General features: G+C 37.2%; 1 protein-coding gene across 1 annotated transcript; it reads left to right on the top strand.

Moving 5' to 3' along the window:
• The first annotated feature begins 1,287 nt into the window (after positions 1–1,287).
• Positions 1,288–18,537, top strand: echdc2 (enoyl CoA hydratase domain containing 2). Its single transcript, XM_077220496.1, has 9 exons — positions 1,288–1,875; positions 10,380–10,447; positions 11,024–11,111; positions 11,277–11,363; positions 12,489–12,581; positions 12,774–12,830; positions 14,190–14,377; positions 17,511–17,609; positions 17,711–18,537. Exons 1-9 carry the CDS (start codon positions 1,662–1,664, stop codon positions 17,786–17,788), a joined length of 972 nt encoding a protein of 323 aa, XP_077076611.1. The 5' UTR covers positions 1,288–1,661; the 3' UTR covers positions 17,789–18,537.

The raw sequence follows: 18,537 nt of genomic DNA, 5'->3' as shown, positions 1-18,537 counted from the left end.
TGGAAGGTTCACCCAAAAAAATTTAAAGTGCGTCACCATTTGCTCACCCTCAAGTTGTTCCAAACCTGAATGAGTTTCTTTCTCCTGCTGAAAAAAAAGAAGATATTTTGAAGAATGTGGGTAACCAAACAGTTTCTGGTACTTTAAAAAAAAAAAACATATGGAAGTCAATGGGGTTCAGAAACTGTTTGGGTTACTGACATTCTTCAAAATATCTTCTTTTGTGTTCAGCAGGAGAAAGAAACTCATTCAGATTTGGAAAAACTTGTGGGTGAGTAAATGATGACAGAATTTTAATTTTGGGTGAACTATTATTTTAATGTAAAATATTAATGTTTTAATTTTAATCTAGGGAATCTTAATGTTTGGTTTTATTAGAACAAGCCTGTGCTTGCTGTCTTGCTGTTGGTTTTAAGAAAACTTTTAAGATAAATTACTAAGTGTAAATGCTATTAAGTCCAAATGCAATTTGAATAAAAGACCCACTGTTTACCAGTATATAAGTGGTATTAACATGATTTAAACTGACATGTGTTTCTGTTCTATAAAACAGGTCTTAAGTTTTTAGGGTGAAAAAGATTACAATGCAATTAATTCCAATGGCATTTAAGAGTACAAATAGTTTTAAGCATATTAATCACAGACAGTTATTGTTATGAGAGGGGGTCCTTGGAAATTTTTCTCCGCTCTAAGGGGTCCCTGGTCCCAAAAAGTTTGAGAACACCTGGTCTATGCAGTGTTTAATGCAATGACATCATATTTTACTTTATATTACAAAAGAATTAAGAGTAATCCCTTTACTTAAAATACAGTATTTAGATTACTTGGTAATTACACCCAACACTGTATAACAGTAATTAAAATGTAAACGTACGCATTGACTCGAGCAACTATTTTCTCCCAAACTAACTCTCTCGATCTCCGCTGCTGCCCTGTTGCTTAAAAAAAAAAACCTGAAACCGAAAACTCAGAGTTTCTCATCTCAGGGTAAATCAACTCAGAGTTCAAGTTTTAATTCAGAGTTGGTTGAACCTCCTTATTGAAACGGCCGGGCCCCAGGACATCTGTTACAATCTATGAATACTTTGCCTCTGGGTACTTTCATTGTTCTTCGTTTCATCAGTAGACCTCTGCTGTAGTTATCAAACTTACCATAATATCACATTATGGCCCTGAGGTTCTTTATAGAGTGTTATATTACGCTACAAGGGACGCGTCGCGTCGATCGCGTAAACAAAGTATTTGATTGGTGAACTGGGTGTCTACGTCAAAATTCCGAGTTACGCGCTTGCAGTGTAGTCAAGTCGTTCAAATTTAGCGTCGCGTTACTAGAAGACTTTAAAATGTGTAAATAAACCTCGAACATTAAATATACAGTACACATATTAAACACATTAGGCTGTATTTCTGCTAAATGAGTCTCCCAGTAAGCGTCGAGGTGAAGAAGGTTGACAGTTTGTTTGAGGAAGTGAAGTGGAAAAATACACGATCCAACTTGACAGTCTTGATATGGCGTTTCGCAAAGCATGAATTTCCCACACGGCTTATTATTAACAGCAACAGCTCCGGTTTAATTCCGGGTTATACGGTTTCAATTCTGGTTTGGGGCCAACAAGATCGCCGTTACAATACTATCTACGAAAAGACCTTATATATTTATCATGAGTATAGTTCGCAGAGTTGCCATGAGGACTGGGAAGTTTCTCATCCAGCCCAGCGTGCAGGTGATGATGGCAGCGCGCTGTGTGTTTGCAGGGCCGATTAAGCGACTTTCCCCCCGGGTTAGTTTTACTCAGTCCCGCTCACGGTGCTCTGATGGGCCAGTTTCTGATCGCAATGAAGTCCGGCTGCATTGGCTGCATGGTGAAGACAACGGTAGGTGCATCAACTAGATTATAATATATTACTGTAACCTACGCTTGCAGACGCGTCATGTAAAACACACACGCACACACCTGTCTATCTTACTGGCGTATTTGTGCAAGGATTCTATAGACCTTATTCACATCAGCGCCATGTTTGATTTTAAACAGGAATGAAATCGAGGCTGTGAGGGATGGACATGCATCTCTTCAGTGTTATTACTGTTATTTAATGTGTGACAAAAAAACATAGCAGCAGCAGTGGAGCAGATCTATTCCGTCAAGACCAAATACATATTGTCGTATAACCATGCTAAACTGTCAGAGAGTTGTCATGTTAGAAATAAGATGAATATAGCTGCAAGCCGAGCACAATGAAGATGTGGTCAGATTTAGTGTTGTTATGCAAGTTTTTGTGGGTGAAATTCAGTCATTTCAACAGGAATCCCCACGATTGGGAATTTCACATCAGGGTGAAATATTTCTCAATGCAGATTTCACAACAAGTTAAAGCTTGTCACGCGTTAACCAACAGAAAGCTATGGGTTTGAAATTGACTTCTGTCTGAGCGGTGCTTCAAACAGTACATCACAACAACATTAACAATAGATCTGTATCGCCAGGACGCCAGCAAAAAAAAGCAGGGGGGGGGGGGGGGGGGGGGATAACTCGCGGCATATTTATTTATTGAATAATTTTCTTGTGTAAAAGGTAACATGCTAATTTGCCGTTCCTGTATTAGAAATAGATTGTGATACTTTTACTGATTTAGGCTACTTAACGTAAATGCAGCTGTTCACTTGACTATGCCATAATGACACAGCACTAGCGTAGCCAGAAAAGCGTCTCTGGGTGTGCATAAGAAAAATTGGGTGTCCCACATTTATTGTCAAATTAATGTGCAAAAAAGCATTGACCCCGCTTATCACTAACTTTACAGAATAGACTGGGCTGATGTGTAAAACTGGCTTGCCACATAAACATAATACTAGGCCTACAGTATATAAAATATAACTCAGGGCTCAACATTAAGGCTTTACATGTGCTTGTCCTTCGAACAAGTAAATCGGCCATTCTCTTGTCCAAGTAAAAATCCAGAAATCGGTTTAAATGTATGCTTCATCTTTCATTTTAAATTCTTAGATTTGATCAATAAATTCAATTGAAATAAGGCACTATGCTGTTACCAATCAAATTAATTAATTTACAATGAAAAATTACAACTGCATTAAATAATGTTATGAGATTGTTTTAAATATTTTTTGAAGATACAAATTTGACATATTGGAAAGAATTATAGCTTACTTTTAAACACGAAACTAAACCACCAGTAGGGGGCGGCAAGTGACCGTCTTAATGAGTGAGTTATTGAGTCATTTATTCACATGATTCGTTCAAACGGCTGAATCGTTAAGGAATGAGGCAGTTGTTTAATGGGTCATTGAATCTTTGACTCAATCGATTCATTCAATGCGCTGAATCATTCATTAATGCGGTTATGTGTTCAGGTGAGCTGCGCTGTGGTTCTTGGGATGTTTGTTTGGAACTATTTTCGCTGCTCAAATAGAACAAAAATAATCAATATTGTGTCTAAAATGTAAGTGACTTGATATTAATGACTTGTTTATTGAACTGTCATATGAAATCAGTGTCATGTTTTCAGTCGTGATGGTATTCAGCACTCGCGGTCACTGTGATGTTGCTTAACTGTATCATATCATATGTTATAAATATAAAAACTCCACATTAATTTTTAACCGCTCTATGTTCATCGTTAAGTTTCTTTGAGTGATCTGCGCTCATTTGTTTCCATTTCTCCTCATGAGGCGCGAGCCTCAACAGCACAACCGTATTACCAGTCAGCGGCTGTTTGCGGATTGGTTGGCAGTCCGAATGTCGGCAGATATTTTGTTAACGATAATAATTAAAAAAATTAAAATACATTTTGAATGTACAAATATTTTAAGTAAACAACAATAGTCCAAGTTTAGGAAACGTTTTTATTAAAACGTTAAAAAAGAATTCTGCATCTATTTTAGGTGTGCCAGCTGCCACTGTGGGTGGCACAGGCACACCCGTGGCTACGCCAGTGTGACACAGTAGTTAAATTAAGTGTTTAAACACTAGCCAGCAGTGGCAGCTTCCACTTAATACATTTTTTTTGTGTGTTCAATATCTTATGAAAAAAAAAAAAAGAACTTAAAGATTAATCAATTGCATCACTGTATTGGCACCTACATGCAGCAAATGTATTATGCACAATTCAACTATCAATACATTACACAATACAGGGTGGCACACTGGAGTTCAGCTTGCACCTTTATTCTGAACAGATTTCACATATTGGTGGGCATCACCAAAACTCACTATCCAAATTGTGTTTGCATTTAGCCTCTGATAACATCAAATTCAGAAACTGAGAAAATACAAGTGTGGTGGACTAACTTTGTGCTTTGATTCAAAAAGAAAAGAACAAAAACTAAAATAATAATAATAATCTCAAATTAAGTCGGAGGTGGTAAATTCCTAATAATGTACGTATTTTTTTTGGTATTTTAATTTAATAGGATACCTAAAATACGTTGCGGATACAGCTCAACTAACGCGATCGTTATAAAGGTGTTTGAACAACAAAACACATCCACTTGCACATATTTGACAATCGGAATATCAGATATATCCTGCTATAGCTAACAAATTTGTGAAATTTTGAATAAAAAAGGAAACAAAATCAGTCATTCATCTATTGTGGCTGCGATGTGACAGGCAATGAATGACGCGTCTCCATGGGAACCATATAGTGATACTACGATCAATAACGGTCGCCTTGAAAAACTTTTAAACTTACGTGTGAAAAAGTTAAGTAAGGCTTACATTTAAATGTGTCTTTGTTTTGTTTTGAGTGTATGGTCAATAAATAAAGGAATTAAAATAATGGGCACAAAACCTGTTTGTCGCGCCCCACTTGTCATGTCCCAGTGGGCCGCGCCCGCGCCCTACACTTTGAGAAACGCTGAGCTTACTTAACAGCTAACTTAGCAATTGGGTACCTCCGTTTGGTCAGGATTTTTCCTCTTTTTGGCTGGTGTCGACCAACAATGAAAAATCGTTGTCTGGCTGCCTTGCAGTGTCCTTTTCATCTTTCCATCCGTTAGCATGCACCGTCAGCTTTCTCCAACCATTCATCCCAGCGACTGTGCAAAATAGTGAACAAACTTGATAGAGAAAGCGGGTTGGGTAATACCAAGTAGTTAGTGCGGTGGGCGGGGGGTACATTACAGATTATTTAAAATATGATACTATCTTTCTTGCTGGCAAATGAAGTTAATAAAGAAAACGAACAAAAGTATTCATTCGGAATATTTCATTTTTAATATGAACCCGGGTTATATTATATTATATTATATTAGCCGGATCTGATTTTTGAGGGGGTCATGACCCCCGTGACCCCCGTGCAAATACGCGCATGATGCGTCGTCACATCCCTAGTGGTGGGCAGATCGAGGCTTCATGAAGTTGAACAGTTGAAACAGTTGAACCAAATGTGCCATATTGTTTCGAGGCTTCGAATCAATCCGACACCCGTCTCAACGGTGACACCTAGTGGTCACTTGCAGGTGTTGATCTGAAACAACCTTGACGAGCCATTAAAATTTGTTGTTTTTTATTATTGTACTTTTCTAATATGTGAATCGTGTAACCTATAGGCTCCTCACTGTGCATAATGTTATTTTGGTCCTGCAAAATGAATATTAATAAAATAAATCAAGCCACAATTACTTTTTTACATATTTTTATTCAAAAATATTAATTTCTCTGCTGTGGAAGGACTTAGCCTACTTCTTTTTTTACAGATAATTTCTCCAGCCTTTGAAAAAATCCTCTCAAAAGGGATACTTGTTGCTGGCATGGAAAGATATTTTTTAGCTAAGACATACAAATGAGGAAAGATTACTGCTCTCTCTTTCCAGTAAGTTAGTGGATCATGAGTTCTGGGCAAATACGCATAGTTGATGTATTTTTTCACTTCCACTGTGGCATCAGCTGTAGCATTGTGTATCATCTGGGTTTGATGGATACGAGTATCAAAAAGTTCCCATAAACTGTCCTGTGTTTCTACTGGTGTTGATGTTGATGGTGATGGTGATGATGTTGACATTTCTGGCTCTGAATAAAAATTAAAACAGCAATTAGTAACAAATGCTAAACTGACGGCATATATGAAGTATATATTATGAATCAGATTATATAACATAACACAGACTGAAACTGCTTAGCAGGATTTGTGTTTGAATGTATCAGTGAAGCACACTCCAGTGTCATGTGCTTTTCAGCGTCCTGGGCTTTGGGAGCATTTCCAAATGCCATATTTTTGAACCTTGGGTCCAGCAGTGTAGCCAGTGCCAAGGCTCTAAAACTCTCATAACCTCCACATCTGGACTGCAGACCTTCTTGCAGATGTGAGCCTATGAGCCAAAACAGGAGAAAAAAATATATAATAATGACAATAATATGACAGTTATGGCCAATGACATAGTATGGTCATTGTGGCCTACCTAATTGTACAGTTGATTCCTGCATTTCACACACACACATCTCACTTTATTTGGGGTTTCTAAATGGAAATGCTCCCACAGCACAGATGTACGGCATCTCTTCTGGGGAGCCTCCATTTTATCTATCTATCTATCTATCTATCTATCTATCCAAATCTATCTATCTATGTATTTAGATGTGTATATATAATACGTATCTATAATCTATCTATGTATTTAAATATGTATCTATAATCTATATATCTATAATATATATATATATGTATCTATATATGTATCTATATATCTATTAATCTAGCTGTCTATATATATTTATATCTATGTATCTATTAATGTGTCACTATATGTATACTCTGTGTCTCTAGCCTATCAGTCAATGTGTTGTGTAAATTTATATGTAAGCCTAAATATAACTAAACAAATTGCACTATACAGGTCCATCTCAAAAAATTAGCATATTGTGATAAAGTTCATTATTTTCCATAATGTAATGATAAAAATTTAACTTTCATATATTTTAGATTCATTGCACCAACTGAAATATTTCAGGTCTTTTATTTTTTTAATACTGATGATTTTGGCATACAGCTCATGAAAACCCAAAATTCCTATCTCAAAAAATTAGCATATTTCATCCGACCAATAAAAGAAGTGTTTTTAATACAAAAAAAGTCAACCTTCAAATAATTATGTTCAGTTATGTACTCCATACTGGTTCGGGAATCCTTTTGCAGAAATGACTGCTTCAATGCGGCGTGTTATGGAGGCAATCAGCCTGTGGCACTGCTGAGGTGTTATGGAGGCCCAGGATGCTTCGATAGCGGCCTTAAGCTCATCCAGAGTGTTGGGTCTTGTGTCTCTCAACTTTCTCTTCTCAATATCCCGCAGATTCTCTATGGGGTTCAGGTCAGGAGAGTTGGCAGGCCAATTGAGCACAGTAATACCGTGGTCAGTAAACCATTTACCAGTGGTTTTGGCACTGTGAGCAGGTGCAAGGTCGTGCTGAAAAATGAAATCTTCATCTCCATAAAGCTTTTCAGCAGATTGAAGCATGAAGTGCACCAAAATCTCCTGATAGCTAGCTGCATTGACCCTGCCCTTGATAAAACACAGTGGACCAACACCAGCAGCTGACATGGCACCCCAGACCATCACTGACTGTGGGTACTTGACACTGGACTTCAGGCATTTTGGCATTTCCTTCTCCCCGGTCTTCCTCCAGACTCTGGCACCTTGATTTCCGAATGACATGCAAAATTTGCTTTCATCCAAAAAAAGTACTTTGGACCACTGAGCAACAGTCCAGTGCTGCTTCTCTGTAGCCCAGGTCAGGCGCTTCTGCCGCTGTTTCTGGTTCAAAAGTGGCTTGACCTGGGGAATGCGGCACCTGTAGCCCATTTCCTGCACACGTCTGTGCACGGTGGCTCTGGATGTTTCTACTCCAGACTCAGTCCACTGCTTCCGCAGGTCCCCCAAAGTCTGGAATCGGTCCTTCTCCACAATCTTCCTCAGGGTCCGGTCACCTCTTCTCGTTGTGCAGCGACACTTTTTTTTTTTTTTTGCCACACTTTTTCCTTCCCACAGACTTCCCACTGAGGTGCCTTGATACAGCACTCTGGGAACAGCCTATTTGTTCAGAAATTTCTTTATGTGTCTTACCCTCTTGCTTGAGGGTGTCAATGATGGCCTTCTGGACAGCAGTCAGGTCGGCAGTCTTACCCATGATTGCGTTTTTGAGTAATGAAACAGGCTGGGAGTTTTCAAAAGCCTCAGGAATCTTTTGCAGGTGTTTATAATTAATTAGTTGATTCAGATGATTAGGTTAATAGCTCGTTTAGAGACCCTTTTCATGATATGCAAATTTTTTGAGATAGGAATTTTGGGTTTTCATGAGCTGTATGCCAAAATCATCAGAATTAAAACAATAAAAGACCTGAAATATTTCAGTTGGTGTGCAATGAATCTAAAATATATGAAAGTTAAATTTTTATCATTACATTATGGAAAATAATTAACTTTATCACTTTATATTTTTAAGTTTTTGAGAAGGACCTGTAAATGTATGTCACTATATCACGAAAAATCCGCTATCTCCAAATCAAACTCCTCTCACAAAAACCCACGAGGTCAATATGCGTTTATTTCACTTTTATACAGATGTGCGATTGTGTGGTCTGTTTCCGACCGTGTCAATCAAACGCTGATTCGGCGGATCACACCTGATCAAACACTTAGTGAAACACTTCGAGGCTTCGTTTGGCCATAGTCACGTGACATGGGTGTTTTGAATCACGCTTCGAATCAGTGTTTCGAAACATCTGCGCTTCGGGATCTCACAAAGCTTCGAAACAATATTTTTATTTAATAAAAAAGAAGAGTTTGTCCATGTCCCTTAAATGGTTGTCCACCCTGTCGTATTGTGGAATCTGCCCCTTTAAGAATAGGCCACCCCCATTAGTAACATCAGGACAACAGATTTTTGTTTCTCTATGGTGGCGGGAAATTCTTCAACTGCTGCGGTGAGTAGCTGCTGATTTTACAACTAACACATTTTCTTCATATGAGTTTGCTTACTTGTTTTGCCAAAGCTTAACATGTCCACCCTGTCGGCATAAAATATACTGGAAGTCATTCAAATACAATAATTTCCAAATATGTACGTTTTAATATACCAAATTCTCTTCAACAACCAGACTAACTATTTACTTAGTCACAGTTTGTTGTAAGCTAATATGCTAATTGAAGCTCAAAATGTCCACCCTGTCGTTGTTCCAAAATGTCCAGCATTCATTTGTAGTTAATATTGCAATTTATAGAAATGTTATATTACATTTTATGGAAACATATAATATAATAAAACAAGATAATATTTTGTTATATAAAAAAACATAAAATCATTGCTGTTCTCAGGACATGCCTCTGAGTGCGGCAGAAATTGCGGCAGAAAGTGCCCGGCAATACCAGTTTGGGGCAAGTTGTTCCACGTGTTGTAAATTTTACAAATTGACAGAATTTACTACAATATTTCTTGGCCACAAATAAAAAACTAATTGTTACATTTAATGTACTTGCCTTGTCATGTTTTGTTATTATAATTTTCCTTATGTTTACATTTTGCTGAAAAGACGGGCAGGTTTTTGAACTCCCTGCCTATTTCATCTCAACCAGAGAGGCCATTCTTAATTCTCAGTTATATCAATGTGATTGAGAATGTAATTATATATATATTTATTTTTTTAAGTTGAATAAATGTTTCATCGTCGTGTGCTTGTCCACCCTGTCGTGGGCTTGTCCACCCTGTCATCTTGGTATTTTTAAATAATATTTAAAATAATAATTTAATCATACATATATAATCCATTGTGCTAGGTGTGGGGGCAATAACATGCAAACAAAAAACTGCATCCAAATAATCAAATGTTTCTCCAAATAAGAAAAAAAATACATGTGCGAATTGTATGAGTTTCTTTAAAAACACATGATTTACATAAAATCTTTTATGTATTTATAATTTTAAAGCAACAAATAACCCTGTTTAGGAAAGGGACATCATACCTTTCAGAAAGTATCATTTGTATCTTAACAATGCAATGAAAACATATTTAACACTTATTTATATGTCCACGACACGGTGGACATATCTATGCTTTATGCTCTAAAAAATGGCCCATAATTAAAAAAAAAAATTGTTGGAGCTCAGATAATATATTTATTATAGTATTTGAGTGTCTACTATTATGACATGACAAAAAGCGAATGGTAAATTAAAATCAAAATGTGTGAGTATTGTGAGGGTTGAATGGCACTCTATGGTGATATTGACCCAACTTAATATTTGGCATAATTCTTCGGTGCGGTCTATGATCGGAAAAGACCTGCCACCCAGCCGTTGAGAACCGCAACCGTTGGTACTTTGGCAGTAGGCACAGCATTAATTTCTCTTTTTCTCTGGTCTGGTTAGGTATAGTGGAAGTGCTGATGTGTCGTGAGAGGGCGCGGAACTCTCTGGGTCACGTGTTTGTGAGTCAGGTGAGTCGGCCATCGTGTGTGTGTGTGTGCAGAAAACCCCCTGTCCTACAGCATCGAACATGAAGAAAGCAGATCGAGGTCACCTCCGTCCTCTTTTTCTGATCTCTTCTTTATAAATGTATGGTTTTAATATGTGTAAAAATGCTATTTTGTTATAATTTGACCCATATAGCTCAATGATTTTACTGGTGCTTTAATTTTCCACCACACATATTACAGGACATCATTCTTTTTATGATCTTTTAAGATGTAAATAAATAAATAAATGACAAAGAATGTATGATATAATTTCAAGATGCAACCAATCGCTGTTATGGTTTTTAAATATGAACTTCGCTTGATTTGTGGATGTTCCATTTCTGTCCATTTTCTTCTGTCTGTTTCCACAAAGTAGAATAAGAACTCTTTTTCATCAGTTTTTCATAAGAATGTCTGGCAAAAGTGTGTCAGGCCTTAAATAAATAAAGACAAAAATAAAAAGGGCATATTTCTCCCACAATTCTGCCTCAAATCAATATCTTGAGTTTTATCTTTCTCTGTCTATATATGCATCAATATCTGTCATTTTCTGTGTAGATGAGAGAGCTGGTGTCATCGATACATCGTGACGCAGCAGTTCGTGTGGTGATCTTTAGGAGTTTGATACCCGGAGTCTTTTGTGCAGGTTTGTGTAAGGAATCTGTCGCGCAAAACCAAAGGCAACTTTGCCAAAGTTGATGTAATTGTAATTAAAATACTTTCTCATGCTCATGTTGTATTGTACAGGAAATACTGTATCAGTATTCAAATATTTGCATATGCCATAATTAGTCTTTTTGTGTGTTATCAGGAGCAGATCTTAAAGAGAGAGCCCAGATGAGTAATCCTGAGGCAGAGCTGTTTGTACATGGCCTGCGATCACTAATGAGTGACATCGGTGAGACATGAAGATAATGAATCTCATGAATATTGCAAAATGACTAATCCTCCACATAAAGTGCTGTAGTATAATGATACAGAACTCTGAATTCTGATAGTGCTGCACTGAAAAGGTAATGTTTCCCAGCTGCAAATATGATTATGGCTGGCGGAGGTGAGAGTTATTGGATATAATAAACTCACAGAAAGCTAATTTTCCCTCAATGCCCTCAGCTTTTGCAAAGTCATGCAAATAGCATTTTTTGGAAATGCAGCTGTTTTCTTATTACAAAAAAATGCATCACCTAGGAAGTGACGTCATTTGGATTCTTTCTAAAGTATGGTACGAAGACAAAGTTACTTAAACCATTTTCTCAATTGTGACACGTATTGTTTGTTGACAGCACTTGTCAAGCACAAAATGAAACATATTTATTTATTTTATAAGAAATTTGGGGGGTCAGTAAGATTTTTTTAAAAGTGACAGTAAAGAAATTTACTGAACGTTAAAACAAATGATTTCTCTCAGATAAATGGTGTTCTTTTGAACTTCCTATTATTCAAAGAACAAAATGTATCACGGTTTCTACAAAAATATGAAGCAGCACAACTGTTTTCAACATTGATCATAAAAATAAGAAATGTTTCTTGAGCATCAAATGATATTAGAATGAGTTCTGAGAGATCATGTGACACTGAAGACTGGAGTAATGATGCTGAAAATTCTGCTTTGATCACAGGAATAAATTGCATTATAAAATGTATTAAAACAGAATTTTTTTTATTATACTAATATTACTGTTATTATTTCTGCAGCCTTGCATAAGAGACTTCTTCCAAAAACGTAAAAAAATCTTACCAACTCCAAACTTGAACAGTATGAATAGTAACTAAAAAAATGTTTTCCTAATTGAACTATATGGTAGATTTTTGTTTGAATATTTTCAAATGGTAACTTTGTGTTATTTTCAGGTTTCCTTTTGAATCCCATATTTTCATTGTGTCCCCTCTCTATATCAGTCTGTCAGCGTTGAGCACATTCAGTCAAGTGTTTCAGGAGAGGTCCAGCTGTTTGAAAGCTTCTCTCATTAATGTGATCTATGACCTGTCTGATTGGTGTGTGTGTGTGTCCATTATGTGCCAGCTGCGCTGCCCATGCCAACCATTGCGGCGGTGGACGGCTTTGCTCTCGGGGGCGGTTTGGAATTGGCTCTGGCGTGTGACCTTCGCACTGCAGGTGAGCGGCTTGAGCTTCTGAGGGTAGATCACGACAGGTATCACAGCTGCTGATGGTGAAGGTGTGGGGTTGCGTGATTTGTTGTCATTCTGTTTGGCTCGTCCCGGACCGGGGAATTTCGTCGGTCACGGCATGAGAAGGCTGGGTCCTTCAACTGACCTTTGTCTGTGATTGTGTGTGTGTGTTTTGCAGCACATTCTGCGCAGATGGGCCTGATTGAAACTACGAGAGGATTACTCCCAGGGGCTGGTGAGAAAAATAAATGAATAGATAGAGCGACCTGAAATAATAAGACAAACAGACAGCTAGGTGGCAGTCCCATTACAGAAGAGAGACAAATCAACAGGAAGTTAACAGAAAGACTGACGTAATTGGAGAGTGAAACAGCAGTACCTTGCAAGAACCTTATACAATCTCTGTATTGGATTATAATTGAAACAAATTTGAACATTACATAACTTAAGGCACACCAGTTGAATAGGGTAAAAATGTAACTAATAAATATCACCATACTTCCTCAGATGATTGATTTACATTAATAATTGCAGTAGATTTCAAGTTTTCTGAAATGTTATGTATGAATATGCAAATTAGGCATTTCTAATATCTAGTTAAATATGTAATAATTTGCATTAATTTCCAGAACGAAGTATGAATGTTATTTCATTTTGTTGACATATTAAAGTTAAACGTTTTAACACTAAATCAGAAAATACTGCCAGATTACAAATTACCATGTTTTTCGGAATACATTGTATCGAATCAGGCAGGTGAACCAACCCCTCTGTAAAAACCTTTAGAATGTACAGTAGACACATTTATGTAAGTGCTACTGAAGTGAGGTTTCTGATTTTCAGATGTCTGGCTCTATGCATGAGAAAAACACATTTTGATAAAACGCCCTATAAAGATATGTATTGTAATGGAAATCTACAGACACAAATAGATACGAGTGCAATAAAGTAAACAAAATAGTAGTAAATAAAAGTGTATTTTGGATGTTTTCTTTCCACTAGTTTGAAAGAAGACACGTTTTGGAAAGCCAAATAGCTCAAAATCTCAACATTCAAAATTGACCACTGCATGAAAAAAAATCATGTTTTTAACAGTAGTGTCTTGCCTTAATACAATAATAAAATAAAATTGGAAACATGTTCCAAATATTTAGTCCATGTGTTGCAGAAGTCTATGCAGATTAAAAACAAATGCACTTGTATCCCTTTTTCTTCTATGGAACATAAAAGAAGATATTTTGAGAAGATTATGAGTGTTTTTTCCCCCCATACACAGTGAAAGTCAACGGTCACCAAAACTGTTTGGTTACTAACATTCTTCAAAATATCTTCTTTTATGTTCCACAAAGTGGAAAAAAAACAGCCTGGAACAATTTTACCTCCAAATTATGTTGTTTTTTTTTTTTTTCAGATTTGCTATAATTATTTTCTAACATAATGATCAATTTTGAGCTTCAGTGAATTGAAATAAAAATAACACAAAGAACCAAATGTTGTGGCATATGTATTTAAGTAAAATGAGAGAAGTGATGATGTATTTGAGTACTTTTTAAAGTCGCCATAAATCAATCATAATTTCTCTGTGGTTTATCAGGAGGCAGTCAAAGGTTGCCCCGGACGGTGGGCTTTGCCATGGCAAAGGAGCTGATTTTCACAGGACGCCGTGTCGGGGGTGAACAGGCTGCAGAGTTGGGGCTGGTCAACCGCTCCGTGCCACAGAACCAGACGAGAGACGCGGCCCACAAAGAGGCTCTTGGTCTTGCACGGGAGATCCTGCCTCAGGTGAGTCTGCAGGACATTTCCATTATTTACTTTTTCTCTCAGTCTGAGACACTTTCTCACCTCTGCTACTGTCTTGCTGAATTATACTCTCTTCTGTTGTGAGCACACTCCAACACTATGGGTTACACTCTGATAGTGTCCTGTGAAGTGGACTTCACAAGGTACTCGGCCATCTCAGTTCTTCAGGAGTGTATATGCTTAGTTCAAAGGGTGTTGCACACTACATACGGAACTGTACATCAATAGAGACAGGAACATTTACCCTATGCATTAAACACTGCATAGAAATCAAGAAAATGTGTTTGGTCGACCATGACAAATTACACAATTTATATACACACTATATTGCCAAAAGTATTTAGACACACCTCTTAATTTTTGAATTCAGGCGTTTCAATCAATTGCCACAGGTGTATAAAATCAAGCACCTAGCCATGCAGTGTGCATTTACAAACATTTGTGAAATTCTGAAAAGCTCAGTGAATTCAAGCATTGTACATTGGTACAGTGAAATTTCATCCCTGCTAAATGTTCCACGGTCAACTGTAAGTGACATTATTGGAAAGTGGAAGCGTTAGGGAACAGCTCCACCACGAGGCGGAAGACCACGTAAAGTCACAGAGCGAACCGGGTGTATGGTGCGTAAAAGTGAGCAACGCTTGGTTGATCTCATAGCTGAAGAGTTCCAAACTTCCACTGGTATTAATATCAGCACAAAAACTGTGCGGCGGGAGCTTCATGGAATGGGTTTCCATGGCCGAGCAGCTGCATGCAAGCCTCACATCACCTAGTACAATAGGAAGCATTGGATGGAGTGGTGTAAAGAACTTCGCCACTGGACACTTCTCTGTTTAGCGGTCTAATGGGTGAGTCTGGTTTTGGCAGATGCCAAGTCAGAGAATGTTACCTGCCCAAATGCACTGTGCCAACTGTAAAGTTTGGTCTGAGGAGGGATAATGGTGTGGGGCTGTTTTTCAAGGGTTAAGCCCCTTACTTCCAATGAAGAGAAATGAAAATTCTTCAGCATACCAAGACATTTTGAACAATGCTATTCTTCCGACTTTATGAAACAGTTTGGGAAAGGCCCTTTTCTATTCCAGAATGACTGCACAGTCATAAAGGTGCCAAGGTCCATAAAGACATGGCTGGATGAGTTTGGTGCGGAAGTACTTGTGAATTGGACCATGTAAATGTGTGTGTGCCCAATTTTGCAGGGTTTTTCCACAGATATAAATGCAGAGGTGGACAAAGTACAAGACTTCCTTGCAGATACTACTCGTCAAATATTACTCCGTTACAAGAAAAAGTTGTAAAGACCGATTTTTACCTAAGTAAAAGTACAGAAGTACTCATTTTTAAAAGTACTTAAGTATCAATAGTAAAAAGTAAATGTCAATGCATTGTTTTATTATTGTTGTATGTAATACTTACAGTACCATATGCCTCTCAATCTATGCCTGCCTACCTACCGTCATATCAATATCAATATATTTCTAGAACACAGTTCCATTTGTATGATTGAATGAGAGATTGAATGAGTGCACTCAATAACTTCCACAATGGTTTCCGACACCCAAATGGCTGTTCCTCAAATAGTGCCCTATTTAAAGTTTTTTGGCTTTGACGTCAACCCGACTTTCATTTCCAACCAAAATCCAACGACAATCCGACGTCGGGTTCTGACGTCAATCTGACATCTACTCGGCTTTCATTTACAACCAAAATACAACCCCTGCAACCAAAATCATCCCCTGACTGACGTTACTACTTTCTACTCAAGGATCTTGACAGAAATGTCGTGGAGTATAAAGAACGATATTTGTCTTTCAAATGTAGTTAAGTTAAAGTAAAAATTTTTCAGAAAAAAGTAAAGTACAGATACCTAAAAGTGTACTTAAGAACAGTACTTAAGTAAATGTACTTTGTTACTGTCCACCTCTGTATGTGTGTTTGTTTCTGTGTTCTTGAAATTGTTCTCATACTAGTACAGCTGTAACCACAGGCATTTCACTGGGTGTACTTGTGATTTAATCCCATTTGCATCATGTGACACTGTTCTGTCACGGAGACAGTATCCCATCATGACTCAAGACGACAGGCCAGCCATGAATATATGTATGGCCTCAAGACAGACCTGGCTCAAATGTGCCATTACAATCTTCCCTAGTGTCCAGAGCACACAATTAACTCCATAAACAATGTAATTACAAAAGACATGTGCGTAATCCAGTGCTTGATCTTGTTATACCGGCCATACAGTATAATCGTCATTGCATGACTCCGCATGTGGACTTGTGGGACTGGAATCTTCTGTAGTGTACCAAACTCTCTCTTGAGCCGTGACCTTGAGAACATCCTGCTTTTCTGGTTTTCCCAGTGATTGACGAGCCGTTAAATTAGAATAAAATGAAGTTGGCCTATTAAGGTCAGTGTGAGAACGACATTCTGACATGTCGTGCCACAATAACTTCTGTCAGCAGCACTTCTGTCCACCTGACGTAACTGTGTCATCTTGATTATGTGACTGTGTCATAAACAGATACAGTGCAGATTTTACAGTTGCACTGATAGATAATAAACAGAGGCCTGTATTGTTGACAAACACACTCAGTAAGATTTATTTTTAAAGAAATTGACCCTTTTATTCAGCAAGGATGCAATAAATTGATCGAAAGTGACAGAAAATACTTTGACATTCATACAAATGAGTTCTATTTCAAATACTTGCTTTTCTGTGGAACTTTCTAATCATAAAATAATCCTTACAAAAGGTATTGTGGTTTAAACAAAAATATTAAGCAGCACAACTGTTTTTTACATTATAAGAAATGTTACCTAAACATCAAATTAGATTGATTTCTGAAGAATGCAGTAATGATGCTGAAAATTCAGCTTTAACATCACAGGAATAAATTGCATTTTGAAATAAAATAAAATAATAATCTCATTTAGATGGGGGGGGGTGGGGGAGTAATGAATCTTACTGGCCCAAAACTTTTATTCCCATAAATCACATATTTTTACCTTAGTGAAAATGCAACAAGCAACTCTCATGTCCTTTAGAAAATGAAAACCTAATCTTATTTTCAGCAGAAGAAAATGTTTTCCTTGTTACGATTTCCTCCCTCTCCAGGCCCCGATTGCCGTGCGAATGGCTAAATTAGCAATGAATCGAGGCTCTGAGGTGGACATCTCTTCAGGAATGGCTATTGAGGGAATGTGTTACGCCAGGGTGAGTGTTATACATGAACCATATGAATCAAATCTGTACAATTTGGCTTTTGTGCAGTATTTTGTGTGCATGGTTTGATTGAATGTTTTGCATTCTCTCAGCTCATTCCTACAAAGGACAGACAAGAGGGCATGGCTGCGTTTATAGAGAAGAGGCTGCCAAGGTACACTGGAGAGTGAAAGTTTTTACAGTACAGCAACATACTGAACATTCAGTTCTACAAAGTGTTGGGTTTCAAATTCCTTTGAAATCACAATGCTTAAAAATAACCAAAAAATGCAAAAACTTTGTCATGCTCTTCATTTTTTTTGTGAGTTTGTCAAGTTTTTTGTCTTGTGTTTCTGGATAGAGTTGCTAAGATTGAGAAAATAGTTAAAAAAAAGTAATAAATTTAATTAAAAAAAAAAATAGGGATATGAAGATTTTGGCCTATAACCGATAATTCTTTATATCTGATTACCAGTATATTGGCTGATAAATCTAAATCCAATTTTTTTTAATCATTTTTGAGAGCATGATAATAAAAAATAAAAACTATGTCCCAAGCACACAATTATAATATTATGTAGCCTATTTGACAGTACATGTTGCACTTAACGGTATTTTCCTTTTTGTGGTAATTTCAATCATATTTCAAGCAATTCAAAACCATCATGGAGAACAGTGCGCATCTGAAGTGTCTCAGCTGAAGGAAATAATCCATTATTTATCAGCTTTAATACATCAGGCAAATTTTCTTATCGAGCCGATAACGATAAAAACTAACATATTTCGGCCAATACGGATATATTTTGCATCCCTAAAAAACTATAATAGTTTGTAATTTTGGAACTAGGATTTTCAAATTGTAATTTTTATTTTAATGCTTTCATTTGGGAAAATCTTTAACAGCAATGTGTTAATAAAGATGGACAGCAGACCAAAGCAA

The sequence above is a fragment of the Siphateles boraxobius genome, unplaced genomic scaffold (genome assembly GCF_051911475.1).
Source record: "Siphateles boraxobius isolate OS27281-9 unplaced genomic scaffold, OSU_SipBor_1 8, whole genome shotgun sequence".
NCBI classification, from domain to species: domain Eukaryota; kingdom Metazoa; phylum Chordata; class Actinopteri; order Cypriniformes; family Leuciscidae; genus Siphateles; species Siphateles boraxobius.
Note: the sequence above shows the minus strand (reverse complement) of the source record. Positions and strands in the feature narration are given on the sequence as shown.